This window comes from Leuresthes tenuis, unplaced genomic scaffold (genome assembly GCF_036924035.1).
Source record: "Leuresthes tenuis unplaced genomic scaffold, fLeuTen1.0.hap1 SCAF_19, whole genome shotgun sequence".
Taxonomy (NCBI): domain Eukaryota; kingdom Metazoa; phylum Chordata; class Actinopteri; order Atheriniformes; family Atherinopsidae; genus Leuresthes; species Leuresthes tenuis.
Window position 1 is genome coordinate 27441848 of NW_027325373.1, and position 21743 is coordinate 27463590.

The 21743-nt window shown below is 39.9% G+C and overlaps 1 protein-coding gene across 1 annotated transcript; it reads right to left on the reverse strand.

Moving 5' to 3' along the window:
• Positions 1–237: 237 nt before the first annotated feature.
• On the reverse strand, positions 238–7497 carry derl2 (derlin 2). Its single transcript, XM_072371436.1, has 7 exons — positions 7370–7497; positions 6564–6629; positions 5726–5799; positions 3904–3997; positions 1276–1471; positions 1052–1142; positions 238–757 (listed from the first exon to the last, which is right to left on the reverse strand). The coding sequence occupies exons 1-7, from the start codon at positions 7460–7462 to the stop codon at positions 652–654; spliced, it is 720 nt and encodes a 239-aa protein (XP_072227537.1). The 5' UTR covers positions 7463–7497; the 3' UTR covers positions 238–651.
• Between the last annotated feature and the right edge of the window lie 14246 nt (positions 7498–21743).

Consider the following 21743-nt stretch of genomic DNA (forward strand, 5'->3'; position numbering starts at 1 on the left):
TCTAGTACAGCAAAATTATTGCTACAAACAAATAACAGGCTGGACTCCAATTCCTTTTATGAAAGTGGATTGTGTATTACAAGATTGATTTAAGCCTTTTTTGTATAAAATGAGGTGAAACTCTGGATTATGACAACATGACAAATTCTTCTTCTGCAATTTACAATGACACAAGTCTTTCTGCCGACGTGTTGTTTGTTGGAATGCTATCATAATGCAAGAGATTAAACCAAAACATAATTTACAATATACATTTATTATTTTAAAAAGTGAAATGAAAACAAAAAAAGATGCAGTCGCCATCTGAATAAATTCATTTTTATATTTAAATGCTGTCATTTTTCTCTTTCATATTGTTGTATGGCAAATTGTTTTTATGAAACATCACCCGAGCCCAAAGTCTCATTGTCCAAAGTTTGTCTGAAGCCTCAGAGTGATGATCTGGCATCAAGAAGAGTTTCTGAGGATGACTAAAGCCCACATACATAGACAACAGACCATTATCTCCAAACCAGTTCTGGTTTTTTGGCAATCTTTATCCAGAACTAAACAAACATGTCTAAAACAAAGACCATGTTTGACCCCTCCATCCCTTTGAGGGAAGGTCTTCAGAAGTGATCAAACAATCAGGGATTGATCTCGGGGGTACAGTTAACCTCCCAGGCGCTGTCCTTCTCCCCAGGCAAACCCTCCTGGCCGCTCCTCAGGCAGGGGATTGTAGTTGGCATCTTCTTCTGGAGTGTCAAACAGCATTTTTCTATGAGAGGTACAACAGCAAGAATATAAGGGATTCTGAAGAAGCCAAGAACTGCTCAGTAAACAAAAATAACCTTAAATTCTCTGCAAGACTGGTGATGTGTAGATTGGCTGTCCATGAGAATCATCACTAAGGCAGTCAGACAAACATTCTGTGTATAAAAATCTAAAAGTAGATGTCAATATTTACATTTCAAAATATTGTCGTTGGGAGTTCCTTAATCTTTGCATGCCTATGCATGTTCAAAACCAATACCAGATTTTTGTCCAAGGAAAACAAAAGCTTAAGACCTACATGATAGATGGGGTCTTAAGCCACCTTCCACCACCTGGCTGGTTGGGAAAAACGTCCTCCAGGAAGAAGTACACATGACCAACAGCAATACCTAAATTATTTAAATAAACAAAAAAAAGTTACAAAAATTATTTAACTACAATTACTCTTCATAATGAACACCACCAACTTCACCAGTTTCTTTTCACTAATATAATAGTTCTAAATAAAACCACAATAGGCACCTAAAAGATCCACAATGATGGAATTGCCCAGCAGAAGTGAGAATCCCATTAGCACCCAGGGCAGGAACGGAGCCTGAAAATTGAGCAGGCCAAAGAAATTCATGCGAACATTTGGGTTTCTTCGACTCCACACATACACAAGCATGATGGTGAATGCTTGACCCAGAAATACAAGATTCACAAACATGCCAAATATCTGAAACCTTGTTAAAGATACAAAGTAAAAGTCTCATCATCAACAGAAGTGTTGCCATTTGACTACTGATCTAAGAGTAATTCAGATTGCTATTTGTTATTTTCTGCTGATAAAAGATATGTTCCACTGTCCCCTTCCAAGAGAAAAACCACAACAGTAACAGTATTTATGAGAATGACCATACTTTCAACATTGAACTGAAAAAATGACACTTTTATCCCATTTGTACAAAGCCAGTGTTAATGGTTTCACTTTGTTCCAGCCAATACTTGGTATGCTAAACATGTAGTTTAACAGTGTATTGTCTTAAAGGTGAAGAAAAAACCATCTTCTCAATTTCATCTTCAAGTCATGCTGTATTGTTTGTATCTCAGAACTGGGGAGTTTAAACACTCGCTATTTGTAAACACAAACATCAGTGAGATTTAGCTCATATTAGCTAAATCTGTGGAATTCTATCATTTGATTTACACAAATTACCAACAACCATGAAGATGTAAAGTGTTTGTTACTCTGAGGCAAAACAAGAAATACATATAAATAAAAACAAGATATAATACCAAAAAACTAAACTTGAGTATACATAACTATAGAGACACCTTTTGTAACAAGTATAGCTGCATGTCTCTTAGGGTATCTGTCTACGAGATTGCCACACCTAGCTACTGGCAATTTTTGCTCATTCTTTAAGCCAAAACTGATCCAGCTCCTTCAAGCTCGATGGGTTTCGCTGGTGTACAACAATCTTTAAAAAATGCCACATATTCTCATTTGGACTGAGGTCTTGACTTTGACCAGGTTATTCCAACACATTTAAATGTTTCTCCCTAAACCACTCCAATGTTGCTTTTGCAGTATGCTTGGGGTCATTGTCCTGCTGAAAGATAAATCTCCATCCTAGCTTTAATTAGACTCAATCCCATAGCTGATGCAAAGGCCTATTATATTTCTGGCATCATCTTTCCTCTCCTAAATTAATCACTTTTTTGAGGGCTTGAACGTTCCCCAAAAGTCATGAAATTTGGCGCACATTCAGAAGGAAATGGTTCATTAGTGACATCTAATGAGACAGCCCAAAACTGTGGAACATTTTTAAATTTATGTGCAATTTTGTCTTTTTTAATTTAATTTAATTTATTTTTACAATTCATCCCATTTTAATGAATTCCTTCAGATTTGATCTTATCAGCCTGAAATTTGGTCAGTATAGCAACCTTTCAGATGGTGAACGCGACATCATGATGGCAGAGTATCTGAACATGTTCTATGTCACTTCGAGGTGAAGTCACCAGAAGCTGCTGCATCACACCTCCAGAAGCTACATTCCCCCAATGGTGGAAGGTGAGGTGAAGCTAAGACTCGACGAATAACTTTTCCTCTATAGAGATATGAAACATAGTTGATATAATTTTCGATAGATTACATTCGCCCATCTTATGACAGACAATACGAATAGCCAATGACAACGAGAGTTGCGCCGCACTAAACCAATCACGTGGCTGGAGTAGAGCCATGCCAGCAGTTCGTCATGGCGTTTGTTTGTGCTGCTGCAGTCGTATAAAAAAAGAAAAAGAAAATGAATGCTCCCTCGGAAGAAACGACAGAAGACACAGCCCAAGGCGAAAGGGATGACCCGAAATGTTCGGTGGTGTGGAGGGATTTTGGTTTTTTGAAGTCCAACACGACACAGAGTAGTGTGCACTGCAAATTATGTTGAGCACATGTTCCAAAAAAGACCTGAAGCAGCGCCACCTGTTTGAACACAGAGAATGCAAACTTTTACAAACACAGCCCGGAACCAGTGTTAATCTTCCCTTAACAACGCCCGTGCAGCAGCAACAGAAGACCATAGAGTCTGCTTTATCCAGCGCCATGCCGTGTGACAAAAACTCAGAGACACCATGATATTACAAATGCAGCAGCTTATTGTATTGCAAAAGACATGCTACCAATAAGCACAGTGGAAAATAAGGGATTCAAGTGGATGCTAAAAGTTATGGACCCGATATATATCGATATCAACTGATATGAAAAAAATATGATATGACTTTTTCCCCATAATCGCCCAGCCCTAGGTGAGGTGCACACTAAAGACGGTAAACTTGAGGAAAATAATGGAACACTATCATATTGCAGGATGTGTGACTGCGCGGATCAGCTGGCTGAAGTCTTTCACAGGATCTTCAAACATTACCTATGTCAGTCAACTGATCTACTCTGCCTAAAGTAATCTATTATTGTCTCACTGTCAGAAAAGTCCAAAATCAGACCACGATACCTCCTCAACTCTTAGCCTCATTACTGGGTCCCCACAAGGAGATATAAATGATGGTTTTATTATAAGTAATGTATAATTTCTTGGTCAAAGTTTACTTAAAAGCTCATAATCTGTAAATCAAAATGCTTTTTTGAATCATTCATGAGAAGGATACAGTCATCAAAAGCCCACCAAAGAGGAACATGAAGACAAAGTCAGCCGTGCGTCCCCTGAAAGAGCCCTCCTCTAACATACGACAGTATCTGTACCTGAAAGTAGAGGGTTAAGGAAACCTAGGTACAAAGTCTGTACAGTCATCAATTTGTAAGAAACAAAGAAAAGCTCATTTTGTTTTAAATAAATTCATCTGACAATAAGTACATTGTTTACAATGGATCGGAAAGATATTCATCCCCCGTTGGCTATTTTCCAATCTTTTTTTAAACTTACAAGCTTTTATTAAAAATTTGTGTAAAGAAAAGTAATGCATGCATCTTGTTATGTTTATGTATTTAGCAGACACTTTTATTCAAAGCGACTTACAGGTAGGCAGATAGGATAAGGGGGTCTTACCTAAGGACCCCTATTGGAGACAATACCTTTCATGCAGGGGATTTGAACCCAGATCTCACACACGAAAGGTGGCAATCATACCACTACACCATCCAGTCCATCTTAATCCACCCCCTTTTCTATGAAGCCCCTAAATAAGATCTGGTGCTACAGATTACATTCAGAAGTCCCCTTGGACTTGTGTAAATGTCTTTTGATTTCAGTATATTTTAACATCTGTTCTGAAAGGACCATGAGTCTGCAACAACACTTATCGAAAGATACCAACAAGCAAGCAGCCTCATGTAGCTCCTCAAACAGGAAAGGGACAAAGTTGTGGATAAGGACAAATCAGAGTTGGGTTATATTAAATACCAGGAACTTTGAAAATTCCACAGAGCAAAATTAAACCCATAATCAAAAAATGGAAATTATATGGCACCACAAGAAACCTAAAGAGGGTCAAAGAGGGTCATCCTCCAAAACTCCAATTCAGGCAAGAAGGGCATTAATCAGAGAGGCAACAAAGAGACCAACAGTATCCTTGAAAGAGCTGGAAAGCTCTACAGCAGAGACTCGCGTATCTGTTCATAGGACAACCATAAGCTGTACACTCCAAAGAGCTGGTCTTCACTAAGGTTTGGGCGGAAAAAAAGCCACAAGAACACAAAATAAGAGTTTCCTAAAAAGCATGTCAGAGATGCCCAAACATATAAAAGAATGTGCTTTGGTCAGATAAGACTAGACTGGAATTTTTTAGTCATAAAGGAAAACGGTTGGTCTGAAGCAAACTCAATACTTCGCATCTCCCCAAAAACAACATCCCAACAGTGATGCATGGTAGTTGCATCATCATGCTGTGGGGATGTTCATTAGCAGGGACAGGGAAACTGGTCAGAATAAAGGGAATGATGGATAGCCCTAAATACAGAGACATTCTAGAGGAAAACTTGTTTTAGTTGTCCCAAGGTTTTAAACTGGAACAGAGGTTTTACAATGACTATAATCCATCCAACTTGAAGGAGATGGAGCAGTTTTGCTTTGAAGAATGGACAAAGTGACTAGATGTGGTAAGCTCATAGAGCCATGCCCTCAGAGACAAACAAAGTACCAACTTTTGGAGTTGAGTACCCATGCACACCTTTTTGCTTTTTAATTAAAAAAATTAATTGTTGGGTTTTTTATTCTATCCATTTCACTACACTTTTGGAGTTTACATTTAAAAGCCCCAACAAAAATTAATTTACATTCCAAGCTGTAACCCAAAAAATAAGAAAAAAAGAACACATTGCAAGCCACCATATCTGTACATGTAGGCTCTTTTCATTGTTACTTCATTGCTAAAGCCACACTCAGTGTGAGCTTCTCCATTGAACCTGAAAGTGAAATATGCAAACTCACTTCATATTCAAAGTACAAAAAAAAAAAAGAATTAAAAAGGATACAGAAAAATCATATTGAACAGGAAATTGAAGCCAACAGGACCAAAAAACAGAAAGTTGGTTATAAGTCGCCATACCTAGGGAGAGAGAGATAAAAACAAAAGAGAACATTCAGATGTGGATATCATGAAACTAATTCAATTTCATTTTCAAAAACAGAAATTCAACTAACTGTCAGATAAATCTTTCGTCTCTCTTAATCAATTATTAGGATTTGACTTCATAGGACTTTTTAGGTAACTTAGTCAAGAGAGTTGAAAGAAATGTAAATGTGCCCAGTATTAGTAGCTGCTTTTACACATGCACTGCAGTTGAAATGTTGACATGGGGGATGTGTGATAGCATAAGTGGCTGCAACATTTGCTCTGGACTTCTTGCAAAACTATTTTACCCAGCTCACTAGAAAAGTTCCTGGAATATCAGCAGATCAGACAATGTATGAACGTGTCCGATTATTTGCTATTGCTGTGTGAGTGAGTTTGTGTGTGTGCTGGGAGCGTCCTTTCTGCCCTGCTGTTGTCCATTCACTTCTCGCTGTTGTAGATATGCACAGATAAATGCATCACTCACACAATAAGGAGCCTCAACTGCTATTCTAAACATTTAAATAAATCCCAGCAGTCTCCACAGCGTCATTTCTGCATCATGTGCGGCCTCCTGTGCCCTGTGTACACCTTTTCCCCCACACCCTCTCCCTCACATTTTCACCTAGGAGACCACACCTCCAGCAGAAAGCTTCCTGCAATAATGTGCTTGAGTGAACAACATCCGCAAATGTCTGCTCAGTACACAGCACCTCCCCAGGTTTCATGCGTAAAAACAACTGAGTGAGATTACTCACCTGGTAATTTCTTAGAATCAAATCTGGATTGAAGTACAGCTGAAATGGAGTGATGATTTCTAGTTGCTACAAGAAAAGACAGATACAAATATAATGTTAAAAGCAATACAACAATCAAGACATTTCAAACAATCAATCAAAACATACACACACACACACATATATATATATATACATCTCATGATGTAGACTGTGAAGTTACTGTGAAAGAGTAAGCATATCATTTTTACAGCAATATTTGTGAGCCTACAGGTACACATTAGACATATGTCTAGCAATCATCAGACAACTATGTATTATATTTCATAGAGATAACATTTTTGGTTTGCAAGCTACAATTAAGAAAGGAATAGTAAATAAATAATGAAGTAATAAATATTTGATTTGAAATAATAATTCCCAGACCCACTTAAATGCTACCTTACCAGCATTCACAGTAAATAACAATGACGGACAGAGACGCGCACACACGCACGCACACACGCAGACACGCAGACACACACACACACACACACTTACATACGGAGAGAGAGCTAAGCAACAGAAAGACAGTTTGGCAGACACGGGTAACGTTCTTTCACCGTTTAAATATTAGCCATGTTTTTTTGTCACGGCTATTATGGCTCTGTAACTAGCTTGTATTGGCATGAACAACAAAGCTAACTTTCTAGATAACCAGTTTCCGACACGTATCCCTTACGTTGCAGCTGCAGCCAAACCGTCAAGCTAGTGGAAAAGAAACGTACGTGCTCTTAAGCAGCACAATATGTCCAATCGGCCACAATGAGCACTTGAATTTGTCTTACCACTGCAGCAGTTGTGAGGACGCAGGCTGTTGTATAAGCCCTAGTAACAATAGGAATTTGTAAATACTCCTGCTGTAGAGTTTGATAAGCCATTTTGGATAGAATGAGAGCTTCCGGCACTTTCAAGACGCGTCATTCCACAATGCAACGAGTGTTGCGTTCATTTACGTAAGACAAATTTCTAAGCATGCACAGCATCCACCACTGCATTTCAGAAGATATTTTATTTTAAAAGAAATCTATAAAAATTAATCGTTATTTCAAATTATCGCAATAACGAGCCTACGAATTGAACTTTTGTATTTGAGTCAAATGATGATACTCGAGTGTCAAGTACCGAAATTTCATCAGTCATTCCAGCGTTTAAGAATCGTTTGAAGTCGCGTTGCTATTGAACGTTACTACACCATTTATTGATCTTTTGAGAGTAGGGCTAGAATAAATTTGGTGTTGTTTTGTAAACCCACTGCTATTTTCTACTTGTCTTCATGGTTTTACTGGCAAAGAACAAAAAGTTTTTGTTTAAAGAACAAAAATTAACAACTTTACACTTTGAAAAAAAAATTAAAATTAGAAACGTTAAGACGCCTAACCCTTTACATAGCGCACCTTACGATTAACGATAAGGACCCATGGGGACACAGGTGACAAACAAATGATTGAAACTAAAATAAATTTACCAAAATAATGGACAATATAACAATACTAGATTATTGTTTTTTTAGAAATGTGATCTATGTACGTCAGGTCTGTTATATCCATTTTCTATACCCGCTTAATCCGTCGGTCGGGTAACGGGGAGGCAAGAGCCTAGTAATCGAGGTACAGGTCCATCACAGGGCCACGCGGAGACAAACAACCACACACACACTCACTCACTCCAAAGGATAATTTTTTTTTAGAGACACCAATTAACCTAACATGCATGTTTTTGGAGGGTGGGAGGAAGCCTGGAGAGAACATGCAAACTCCACACAGAAAGACCCCAGCCGGGAGTTGAACCTGGAACCCACTCGCTTTGAGGCGACGGTGCAACCACCACACCACCGTGCAGTCCGACAGCAAATATATTCCTATTACTCCACGTCAGAAAAAAGACTCATAAAACTGACAATAACTGACATCAACTGACATAACTCACATTTAATTTGTCATGTGTGGCGACACTGATGAATTAGAACGCACACACAAATAACGTTCTATTTCTGGTCAACGGTCAACAACATGGACAACGGTTGTTGTCATGAAAACGAAATGTATGTTCTGTCAGTTTTAATAGTTTCTCTTTTAAGTGGAGTAAGGAGATGAATAAATAAGAGACGTCTCTTTCTCTTCAAACTCTACACACGACAACAACTGATGTTATGGAGACTAGTAATATAACGGAATTTGTGTGTGCGTTCTAAATCATAAGTGTCACCACACCATACCATTACCGTCTAATTTTAGGATTTTTATGGCCAGTTTGGTCCAATTCCATCCTATTATCGAATATATGTCCACAAAGTGTGGCCCCTACTGTACGTAGATACTATACTAAAAGCATTATAGCACCAAGATTACAGGCAACATAGGTGTTTACAATCCATTACAGTACATAAGCAGATTAAACTGGTTCATAACAAGAGATATTATAGCATCAAAGATTACAGTATCAAAGGTTGTAACTAAATCAAAGCAAAATCTGAAGTAATAGAAAAATAGCAATGCAGAAAAATATGACTGCATTTTCCGTGGAGTAGACGTGCAACTTAATTTCCGTCTATTGGTATCCCAAATCAGTTTTTCATTATTGTATTGTCCTGTCTAGGGGCCCACATTGTCCATGCTCAAATCTCTAAATCTATTCCAAGCGTGGGGGTCCCTGGTGAAAAAGGTTGAGATGGATGGAATATGCTGCACCAAAGCGTCATCTGTGGCTTCTTTTTCTTTCCTTTGTTTTCTTTTAGCTGATCCACTGAACGCCCGCTTCTCCATTAAAAAAACACACTATGTTTAACCCCCAGCCTAGTCATTGTGTCATCACACATTACTGATTAATCTTAGAATTTCTAAAACATTCAAATTATTTTATTAATAATACTACATTTTCAAAACCACATTCATTCCAATATTTCTTTAAATTGTACCAAAAAAAAAACAAAACAACAACTCTGAAGGCCAAGGGCCCCTATTGGTTCCAGGGCCCTGGGCATACACACACTTTTCCCATGTGGTAATCCATCTATGGGCAACGCCACTGCAATAGTAGTTTTTTCAACAAAACAGCTGATTAAAACTTCAGGAACTGTACTAAAGTGAAAGTAACCCAAATCAAGCTAAATCAATTATAAGAACAAACCATCACACACACAGTCAAATCAAACCATAGAATGTAGACAATGTAAACTACTATACTCTCCTTGATCTCTTATCTGTAGCCCCCTTTTTCTTTTTTCCTTTTTAGCAACTTGGCAATCTACCATGTGCTTGGTCACAAAGCTGCTTATTTGTGGTAAATAGCTTTTCAGAAAGGCATTCTTCAATTCCATTCACTAATTTTGTGTATCCTTCTACACTGAGATTTCCTTCAAAACCAAACTTCTTTTCCCATCTTGTCTAAGTAGCCTATTTAATATTATCTGGGTCCCATTAAAACATGTATTTGACATTCCCATCTAATTCCATGTTTGCTTTAAAACAAGTATTCCCCATTTTCTATCCCTTCAGTAGCCAACCAGTTTGAATGGAGTGGACTCGAGCAACTGGTCCGATCAATGCTTTTGTTGTCACGTTTAGGTTTCCCCCATCTGTTGTTTCACTTACATACTACTGAATGTCTACCACCCAACACATTTTATATACACATAATATTCATATACATACAAACAAACAATTATTTATCACGATTTGTCATCTCTGTTTTTAACATACACACAGAGTTATTTATTCCTGTAGTCTTCACACACCGACTATGGACTCATTAACATTTTAACCTGTTTTGCAGATCTTAGTTGAATATTACACATTAATATTGAACTTTATTGGATGAGCAGGTCTTCATTGCATTCAATGGCCTATATGCAAGCATCTATGTAAGCTGTTCTTCTTTGCATTTATCAGCAGCAAACAAACCTTCATTGCACATGCATATGGAAAAATCCATCCATCCATCCATCATCTACTGCTTCTCCGGGGATTGGGTCGTGGGGGCAGCAGCTTGAGCAGAGAAGCGCAGACGTCCCTGTCCCCGGCCACTTCCTCCAGCTCTTCCAGGGGGACCCCAAGGCATTCCGAGGTCAGCCGAGAGACATAGTTGTGGATGCACCTAGAAATTCTGTCCATAAAAAAAGGTGTGGCGCTACAGTAACACGTCACTGTTGCAGACGGTTGTGTCACATCAGTCCTGACCAAGGTCCCCCGATTTATGTGCGAATGCAAAATGAAACAGTTCCCTTGGGGAATGGCAGTTCTTATAACTAAATTCGAGGTGGATAGTTCTTAGAACTGCGTTCTTAAAACTCTCTGTCTGAATGCGCCTATTCCCAACCCGGATAGGGCATTCCACCCTTTTCTGGCTGAAGACCTGGTCTTGGATTTAGAGGTGCTGATTCTCATCCCAGCCACTTCACACTCGACTGCGAACTGCTCCAGTTGAGACGCTAACAGAACCACATCATCAACCACAAAAAGCAGCGACCCGATTCTGAGGTCGCCTAAAAGTTGTGGATGCACCTAGAAATTCTGTCCATAAAAAAGTTGTTTTCTTCTCTCCTTACCTTTCGCGGGTTTTATTGTTGAGTGTGGCGCTACAGTAACACGTCACTGTCGCAGACGGTTGTGTCACATCAGTCCTGACCAAGGTCCCCGACTTATGTGCGAATGCAAAATGAAACAGTTCCCCTGGGGCAGTTCTTATAACTAAATTCGAGGTGGACAGTTCTTAGAACTGCGTTCTTAGAACTCTCTGTCTGAATGCGCCTATTCCCAACCCGGATAGGGCATTCCACCCTTTTCCAGCTGAAGACCAGTCTTGGATTTAGAGGTGCTGATTCTCATCCCAGCCACTTCACACTCGACTGCGAACTGCTCCAGTTGAGACGCTAACAGAACCACATCATCAACCACAAAAAGCAGCGACCCGATTCTGAGGTCGCCTAAAAGTTGTGGATGGACCTAGAAATTCTGTCCATAAAAATTATGAACAGATATTCCTCCACAGGTTCACCTGGAACAGACTAGAAGGAAGAGATCTCTCTACTTTTTAACATTTGTATTCTTATAAGGTTTCTTCTCTTTCTTCATCCATCCATCCATTTTCTATACCGACAGTCTGTTAATCGGGTAGCGGGGGGGCTGGAGCCTATCCCAGCAGTCATCGGGCGAAAGGCGGGGTACACCCTGGACAGGTCGCCAGTCCATCACAGGGCCACATAGAGACAAACGAGACAAACAACCATGCACGCTCACACTCACTCCTACGGACAATTTGGAGTCACCTCTTTCTTCATCATGTCTGGTAAATGGTTTTAACTGTGGGAGTACAAATGGTCATGCATTATCTCAAATGGCGTTAATCCTGTGCTAGTTGGAGTAATATGCAGGTTGAGGACTGTGGTAAACAGAAAACACAAATTTTTCCTGTTTCTTCCATGATTTTCTTCAATCTTGACTCAGTTATTCTATATCCTCAAAGTTTACTTACACTTTCTACCCATCCTGCTGATTGTGGGTAATATGAACAGTGGATTCTAAGGTCTATTTTTAAGTTCTTTGTCATCAGGGAGATGACATTGTTTACAAAGTGTGTCCAATGCTCACTGTAGATGTTTCCGTTATTCCAAATCTAGGAAATATTTCTTTTACCCATGCTTTTTCTACTGAGAGTGCATCTCCTTATGCGCATGGAAATAATTCAACCCATTTGGTAAAGACCTTTACCAAATGGGTTGAAAGACCTCACTTGGCAGAATTGTTTTCCTTCACATTCACATTCATTTAGTTTTGGATTTATGAAATCCATACAATAATGAAATAATGAAATCCATACAAATGTGTTGAAAAGGGTACACTGGCTTAGGGAATTATCCTTATATTCTTACTTACATTACCCTGTGGATTGTGTTTTGCACATATTTGACCTGTTAGACAAAAATGTATTTATTTATTTATTGTTTATTTATCTATTTATTTTTTGAGGAATTAGTACAGCCATATGTTGTAAAAACCTTATTTGTTATTATTGCTACCATACCTCCTGTTGAGACATGACATAGTCCATGACTCAATACTGCAGCATATTTAAACAAGCTTTTTGTATGAGCAGCACATTTACAAATTGCTACTTTAGCTAGACATTGAATAGCATTTAATAATGCTAAAATCAAGTCTTTATGGTTTATAGATTTACCTGTTGATGTCATCATACCTCTGTTTTTCCATTGCTGTGCAAACACATGTATAGTTGATAAAGCATACTGACTGTCAGTGTAAATATCAACGACCTTTTTGTTTCCTAATTTACAAGCTTCAGTTAAAGCTACCAATTCAGCTGCTTGAGGAGAGTAATTTTTTGATAATGGTCTTTTTAAGAGAACTTCAGCTTCGGTTACAACAGCAAATTTTGTAACGTTTGTGTCATTATGGTTTTCCCTGCTTGACCTGTCAACAAACATAGTTATTTCTGCGTTTTCATAAGGTATATTATTCAAGTCTGGCCTGGGTAAAACACTGATAGTTATTTCTGATATGCCTCTGACTCTTTGGACTTTCATATACATTCTGTAGCGAATTCAGGTTGGGCCTGGTTGTCTCTTCATTCTGAAGAAACTCTTAAACTTTAGTCAGCAGTTTGCTGAGCATATAAAAATGAGGAAAGTCCACTTTTTCACAAAGTTTTCAAACTGTTTTCATCTTCTAAAAAAAAAGAAAAACGCTGTACCAAACTAGGTTGGGCCTTGACACATTCACATTGGTATGAGCGCAGCACATTGAGAACAAGATTTCAGCAAGCCTGTGCTTCTTTCACCCTATAGATGCAGTGGAGCTGGAGGGGGAACGGATCTCGACATGTAAACAGACCTCGACACAGCATCTGTCTATTTTGTCATGTCACATTCAGATATTGCTTCAGAGTTCACATTAACAAGACCTTTTTTCTGTTCAGTCGCATTGTCAACTTATTCCTTTGTACATACATAATAATTCATAATAATTCTGGATTAATCGCATACATCACAAATGCAACATAAACACTGAAATACAGTATGCTAAGTGAACTTGGCTAATGCTTTGCTGCAGACTTATGATGGCTAGAATCAACAGCAAACCAGCCTCTATGTTTGGTCAGAAATAGTAGCTATGGGTCTGAAATATGAAGGAATGCTAGTCTTATGCATGATTGCTATTACTGAAAAATAAAATGTGGACCATGATGAGCTCCTCCCCAGGTTGTGTGGGGTGACTATATAAAGGCTCAAAATGGCTCCATTCAGCCTCTTGCGGAGCTGGTGTGGTTACCTGATCAAGGTGGTGAGTAGGGTCCCCATCCTGTGTGTGAAATCTGGCTTCTCACTAACATGTGTTGTGTTGTTTTGTCTTTTAGGTTTACTTGCTGTTGTGCTGTTTTGTTAGTTTGTTTTGTGCAGTTCTGCTATACAGTTTTGGTTTGTTTCACTTTGTTCTGTTCTGTTTTGTGTAGTTATTTGTGTATTCAGTTTGGTTGGTTTAAGTATATTTTTGTCCCATTTACATTTGTAATATTGTTTTATGGATTAAGTTGCCGGTTTTGTTAACCCTCTTTGTTTGTTGTTCCTTTGAGCTTCAGTGTGGCCTGATTGTCATCAGGTGGGAGGCTGGGCACCGTGGGGGGGGCCTCACTTCCCATTTTACATGCAAGTAGACACTGGGGCACTTCTAGTGTGGTTGTAGTGGTTTCTTTTGTTTGTAGTGTTGCATCCCAGGATAAGGAGGGACACCCACACCCAGTAGTATGCCTCCCACTGAGGCTCCAGCCCACTGATTTTAGTTTTCTGTTGTTATTTGGATTTTAGCATTGTTGTAGTTGACCTTTTAGCTTCCTTTTAGTTAATAAAAATAATTGTGTTTAACCCTCTTTCTTTCTCTGCAGCAGCAGTTTTACTTTTGCTTTGTTCATCAGCATTTTCAATAAATAGATTTGTCTTATTTACTCTACTGTCGCTGCCTCCTCAGTCACGACCCTGTGTCCTTATAAGTATTTGTACTCCAGTTGTTATATCTCGGAGTGCAAGTCCCCAGGTGGCGTTGTTGGCCCTACAACTCCTTCTACTACCCCGCTCCTTGCCACATAAAGTAACTAGCAAGCTCGGACCAGTTACTTACTAATAACATAACTCTAAAGTCTGAAGATAGCTAGGAGCTAACATAACATTTTTATTTTACTAACGGTCGCGAATGTTACCTGGTTATGTGGGCATAGGCATTCATGGAAGAGAACTGCTAGTGAGCGAACTGTTTCAAATTTACCCGTATTTAACAACTGACATTTTAAACAAGGGCTCACCTGCAAGCGATTTGTGAGCATCATCTTGCTGTCTCTTCTTTGTCTTTTCCTCCTGAGATTCTTGATCACTTTCTTGAGGCCATGTCCAAACACAGTTGTCCATCAATCTTGAGCTTGAGGCATAATTAAACAGACAACTGGGAGCTGGGAGTGAGGGGCACCACAGGGTAAATTGGAGAGAGGCATATTTTTTGTGTTTCTGTAAATATGTTAATTCTGTATTACTGATATCTATTAACATACTTCATATGTCTACATTTCTAAATGTTGTGATAATTATGATCATGCTGAGTTTTTGCTTTGAGTTTTCATTAGCACCATGTTTGGTGCCCTACGTGTAGTGCGTGATGCACATGCCGGAAAAAAATGGATTTCATTATAAAATTAATTTATTCAATTAAATTAACCTAAAACTGCCTTGTTCTTCATATTCATCATTGTTCACAAATTTCAGTGATAAAACTTCCTTGCATTAAAAAGGATAACAATAATTCTCCAGAAATGTGAGTAAGGTTTTCTTGACCAGTTATACACAAACTATGAAATCTATTCCTTCAATCAAAGTAACATGAAACTGCTCTCTCCTTTACATTTTTCACAAGTTAATTGATAAAAGTTATATTTCCTTGGATTTAAAATAACCTCTGTAATACTCCAGAAATCCTTACAAAAGCTTTTCTCTTCCACTTAAGCATAAAAACAAATTTAACTATGAAATTAATTTGTACAATATTACTGTAGGCATACTGTGAATATCTCTCTAATGCAGACCATATACCTTTAATTATAAGATTTATTTCATAACAAATTTAATGAAAAACCTATAAGAGCAGGGGGACACAGTGAGCAGACACACAGGCACAAGCTCTCCCCCTCAGCAACTGCAACGGGTCAGAAAATATGCAAATGAGGTCCAACTCGGACCAAACAAATAAAAACGTTTCTATAACGACTAAAACACACCAAAACCTTAAAGACAACCTGACGCTACAATTACAGGACGTTTTCAACTAAACAAACAACTTTTAAACACCCCAGCTTAATTTAATGACAGAGAGCATCCCTCCACATCTTAACATCACACCCACGCACCAAGAAATGCTGTATATGATCATACACTGTGCGTCGTAAATTAAGACCCCCCCTGCTACAACAAGTAAACCGGAACTATGTGCAATATCAATAAATAAAAATGTTTAAATAAAACCGAAATACAGACACTATCACATAGTTTTGAGAATGTTCACCTTGCTAATAACAAAATAAACATTTATAATATGATCAAAATATTGGCACAGTCTGACACTTTCCAATGGGCACACCACAATCCTAACAGTGGTTGACCGGTTTAGCAAGATGGCTCACTTTGTGCCCCTGTCCAAACTCCCTTCAGCAGAACTGGTCCTCCAGCACATCTTCCAGCTCCATGGTCTCCCTACTGATGTGGTCTCTGTGGTCTCTGACCACATCAGTGAATTGGGGCCCCAATTCACATCCGTTTTATGGAGGGAGTTTTGCACCCTCATCTGGGCAGCCTGTCGTATGGTTTCCATCCCCAGTCTAATGGCCAAACTGAGAGGGTGAACCAGGAGATGCAGACGACTCTACGTTGTGCCGTATCCAGGCCCCAATCATCCTGGTGTCAGCAGTTACTGTGGGTGGAATATGCCCATAACACCCTTAATAGTTCAGCCACTGGTTTGTCCCCATTCCAGTGCGCTTATTTCAGCCTTTTCTCTCGTCTCGGAACCAATGACAAACCTGAAACACATGAATGACGGTGAGGAAGTGCATGGGAAAACCTGGCAACTAAATACTGATAAGTGATGGAGTGCAGCTGAGAAAAAAACACAGGTGACGTGGATGAAGTTAATGACAGGGCAAGGGAAACCAAAGGAGAAACCGACTCAACCATGAACTAAAAACATAACAAAACTAACAGATGTGACAGCATGCATGGGAGTCTACCACTGCAAACTGTCCTTGATAACCAATGAAGGCACATGTTCTGCCACTCAGTGTCAGAAAGCAGGTTTCATATTTTGTGTACATCTTTTTCAATTAATTTCGGAGAGTGGTGTGCACACCCACATCAGTGAACTCTCCCTGAGCCACGACCAACTTTTCCTGCTACAGAATCTCCATACTGGAACTCAAATCTACATCCATCAATGACTCTCTGGTTGAGCAAGTCGGGAACACAAAGTTGTTCCTCCTCTGCACTGATCAAATTACTGTCCCTCAAATCAGTGTAGAGCTAATCACATAAAAATACAACCCTATCTAGTGTGTCTGACTGTCATGAAAACACACTCTCTGTTGTATGTACTGCTAATGCTACAAAACTAACAGCTGCACACTGAAACCCATCGTATTTAGACCGACCATCGCCCTGACGAAACATGCCCCTAACTGATCTCATATTACTGACTATACTGTTGTCCTGACATTCATCTGCAAACCCTGCAGCACTGCACTCATACAGATCCATTTTGTAGCAGAAATTCTACAGACAGCATAGCACTGTGCATCTTATGACTTCCACAGGTTTGTTTTGGTCCGCTCCCTTATAACTTTCATAGGGCTTATCCTGTACTGTGGTGTACTGTCAGAGTTCTGTGTATTCATGCATGTGTGTGTTTGTGGACTGCTGGCTCCTGATTAGTCCAATAGCCCCCAACTGTGACCCTGCTGCCTAGCAAATACTCCTGCAGCTTTTCGTTCACCTCAATCTCCTCTTCAAACCCAAAGTCACTGTACATTGCCTGACCAAAATCCACTTTCCACTTCCTACCAAACACACTATGCTGCCCCATCACCTTGCATAACTCCTGCTGTCTGTCTCTTTCCTGCCTTCGCTTTGCTGCATGTTCAGCCAACTTCCTCCCTTCTACATAAATCTTATCTATATCTGATGCTCACTAGGTACAAATGGGATCAATGTGATCCCCCACCCTGGATGGGTTCACATCTCTCTCTGCTTTCGCCTGTGGAAGCCCAGACGGGCTCGCTGCTGTCCTCGCCTTCGCCAGTGGGAACCCGGGCGGATTCACCACTGCCTTTACTAGTGGGAGCCCGGGCGGGCTCACGACCCTCGCCAGACAGGTCCCACCATGTAGCCGGAAGTCTGGCCGTGTTCTGCCAGACGGGATCCGGCCCTAGGCCCTTCAGAGCCCCTCCCTCCCACCCTTTTTGGATGTCTGGAAGCCATTTTTGAGGGGGGTTGAGTTTTGTTTTGTTATGTTTTCAGGTTCTTGGTTTATTTGGTCCTTGTCATGTTTTTTTCCCCTGTCACTTATTTTCACTCAAGTCACCAGTTTCTGTTCCACAGCTGCACCTTGTCACCAATCACCTCCCCACAGTATTTAGTTTCCAGGTTTACTCACAGTCACTGCGAAATCATCACCTTACCTTTCCTGTTTGATGCCACGTTTAGCCATAGTCTTGTCAGGTCAGGTTTTTGCCTCTTGCTTGTGTATTCATAGTCTTGTCTTGTTTGTTTTTTCATAGTCTTGTTATTTTTGCCACAGTTAGTTTTTTTTATAATCCGGCTCAATCGTGTCCTTGGTTCTTGCCTTATGTTTTTTTTTTTGTAAATAAATCAAGTTTTACTTTGAAGTCCGCATCTGGGTCCTCCCTTCTCCCACCACGAACCGTGACATAAACCAATAAACTAAACAATGTTTTTTTCCACGCTGCTTGTACCATCAAACTGCACTACAAATTGATTGGATTACAGAAATTACAAACCTGTTGCCTAACTGGACACTTCTTCATGACAGCAGGTTTCCGCCGATGTTCCACAGACGTAGTCCAAAAACACAAAAATGAAATAAAATGTTCGAATATCTGTAAATAGCTCCTTATGACAAGGTTGGATTAAAGCTAACCAGTGCATAAGATAGAGGGTGGAGACGATGTCTTGCTGGAGTTGCTGGCAAGATGTGAAACAGTGTTTAAGGAGGAGCTAGGGATGTTGAAAGGCTTCACAGCAAAGATACATGTAGCTAGTGATGCAAAACCCTGCTTCTATAAGCCACGATCAGTCCCTTTTGCTATGAAAAAGGAAGTAGAGCACCCTTTCCACTTTTAAGATTAGGTTTAAAACTTTCCTTTTTGATAAAGCTTATAGTTAGGGATGGCTCAGGTAATCCTGAAACATCCCATAGTTAAGCTGCTATAGGCTTAGACTGCTGGGGGACCTCATCTGTCACACCTTTCCTCACTTTGCTCTCTTTTTCCCCCTGTTTAATTTCTCAAATGATATTATGTACATGTGACATTATTGTGGTTATTAACTTGTGTTTCCCTCTTCCAACAGATATCCTTTGAATGGTGTTATGGTGTTTTTTCCCCTTCTTGGCCACCCTTCTCGAGTCTGGTTCTGTTTCTACAAGTTTCTTCCTGTTAAAAGGGAGTCGTTCCTTTCCACAGTGCTGTGGCCACTGTGCATGCTCAGGACGGGAGATTGGACTGAGGACAAGTTTCAATGCAATCTGTTGGTTTCCTTAGCTAGGATATTGTTTTTTAATTGGCTCTACATGAATTAATTGAATTATTTTGAAATTAATTAATTGGATTTCATTCGATTACGATTACAATGAAATTAAGTCCAAATGGCTTGAATTGGACTATATTATTTAAGTGCCTTGAGATGACAATTGTTGTAATTTGGCGCTATATAAATAAAACTGAATTGAATTGAATTGACTTGAACTAGAGAGGCTTTTGAAGGAAAATATTATTGAGCCGGTGAAATTTTCTGACTGGGCAGCACCTATTGTACCAGTACTAAAGCCAGACTCCAGCATGAGGATCTGTAGTGACTACAAGTTAACGGTGAACAAAGTGTCACCCATTGAACAATATCCCATTCCAAGAATGGAGGACATGATAGCTTGTTTATCAGGAGGAGAGAAATACACAAAGTTAGACATGAGCCATGCATATGAACAGATTGTGCTGGATAGAGAATCCAGAAAGTATGTCACAGTGAACAAACACAAAGGACTGTTCACATACACCCGGTTACCATTTGGTGTGAGTTCCAGTCCAGCTATCTTTCAGCGCACCATGGAAAGTGTGCTGCAAGGAATCTCAAACATTGCAGTTTATCTTGATGACATCATTCTGACTGGGAAGGATGACAAAGATCACCTCCACACACTGGATCAAGGGCTGCAACGGCTAGAGAATGCAGGACTGCGCCTAAGAAGGCGCAAGTGCCAGTTCACCGTGTCGACAAGACAGGACTGCATCCTTTACCAGCAAAAGTGAAAGCGGTACAGGATGCTCCATATCCAAAATCGGTGACAGAGCTCAAAGCTTATTTGGGGTTGTTAAACTTATATAATAAGTTCCTGCCAAACTTGTCTACCCTGTTGGCCCCACTGCACAAACTGCTGAAGAAAGATTAACCATGGTGCTGGGGACCTGAACAAGAGAAGGTGTTTCAAAAGTCAAAAGAACTGTTGCAATCAAGCAATGTGTTAGTACACTATGATGAAAAGAAAGAACTGATACTTGCCTCTGATACATCTCTTTATGGAGTGGGAGCCGTGTTAGCTCACCGCATGCCAGATGGTCAGGAGAAACCTATTGGTTTTGCATCCCGCACACTGACTGTGTCAGAAAAGAACGACTCTCAGCTTGATAAAGAGGGGTTAACTGTTATTTTTGGTGTACAGTATTTTCATAAGTATGTGTATGGAAGAAAGTTTATGATAATCACAGATCATAAGCCATTGTGACACGCTTATTTCATGAGATGAAGGCTGTGCCTCAGATGGCCTCACAGAGGATAATGAGATGGACTGTGCTACTAAGAGCATATGAGAATGCTATCAAGTATCGAGAGGGTAAGAACAATGCTAATGCTGATGGTTTGAGTCGTCTCCCCCTGCCAGAGAAACCCACCGATTCATTATCAATAGAAGAACATGTGTTAATGTTGGATCAGGAGCAGGGCCCCTTGATGACATCAGAACAGCTACAAAAGTGGACCACTAAAGTTCCCATACTCCCCAGAGTATGTGAGTATATTCTGAGAGGTTGTCCCAGCAACCAAGACAGTGACTTTAGCCCTTACAGACAGAGACAGCGTGAGCTGAGTGTACAGGTTGGCTGTGTGCTGTGGAGAGCTCGCATCGTGATACCAGAAAGAGGACGACATCCTATGTTGGAACAGCTACATCAGTCACATCCTGGAATAAGCCGCATGAAAGGCCTGGCAAGGTACATGTGGTAGCCTCACATGGACACGGACAATGAAAATAAGGTAAAGTCCTGCACCACATGCCAAGAATACAGAAGAATCCATCCCTGGGAGTAGCCTGAGAAGCCATGGAGAAGATTGCATATAGATTATACAGGTCCTTTTATGGGTAAAATGTTCCTGGTAATAGTGGATGCACACATGCATCCACTAGTGGATGTTTGTGAAACAGTTTCAGTACACATGGTATCCCTGAAATGGTTGTATCTGACAACACCCAGTGTTTTGTCAGTGAACAAACTGAAGAGTTTATGACAAGAAATGGAATTACACATGTCACATCAGCTCCATATCACCCCTCATCTAAAGGTTCAACATAAAGAGCCGTGCAGACTTTGAAGGAACTTTTAAAAAAGAGCACTGGAGACACATTGGAGTTAAACAGGGCTCTGTTTAGCTACTGCATCACACCACAATCAACAACTGGAAAGTCTCCAGCATTCAACAACGTGTCATTTATTTGGTAAACGCATTATGTAAAAATGCTAGTTTGTTTTTGAGTTCGATTTTATGGTGTTTGGTTATTTTTTAACTACAGGGTAGTTTCAGTTTAAGAGGAGAGGGATGTTATGAAGTGA

What these genes read in the sequence shown, in the direction of transcription:
- derl2 (XM_072371436.1), bottom strand. Translation starts at nt 7,462, where the DNA reads ATGGCTTATCAAACTCTACAGCAGGAGTATTTACAAATTCCTATTGTT. An exon ending in TGATTCTAAGAAATTACCAG is followed by an intron (nt 5,800 to 6,563) that starts GTGAGTAATCTC and finishes CTCTCTCCCTAG; the next exon opens with GTATGGCGACTTATAACCAA. An exon ending in CTGTTCAATATGATTTTTCT is followed by an intron (nt 3,998 to 5,725) that starts GTATCCTTTTTA and finishes CTCTACTTTCAG; the next exon opens with GTACAGATACTGTCGTATGT.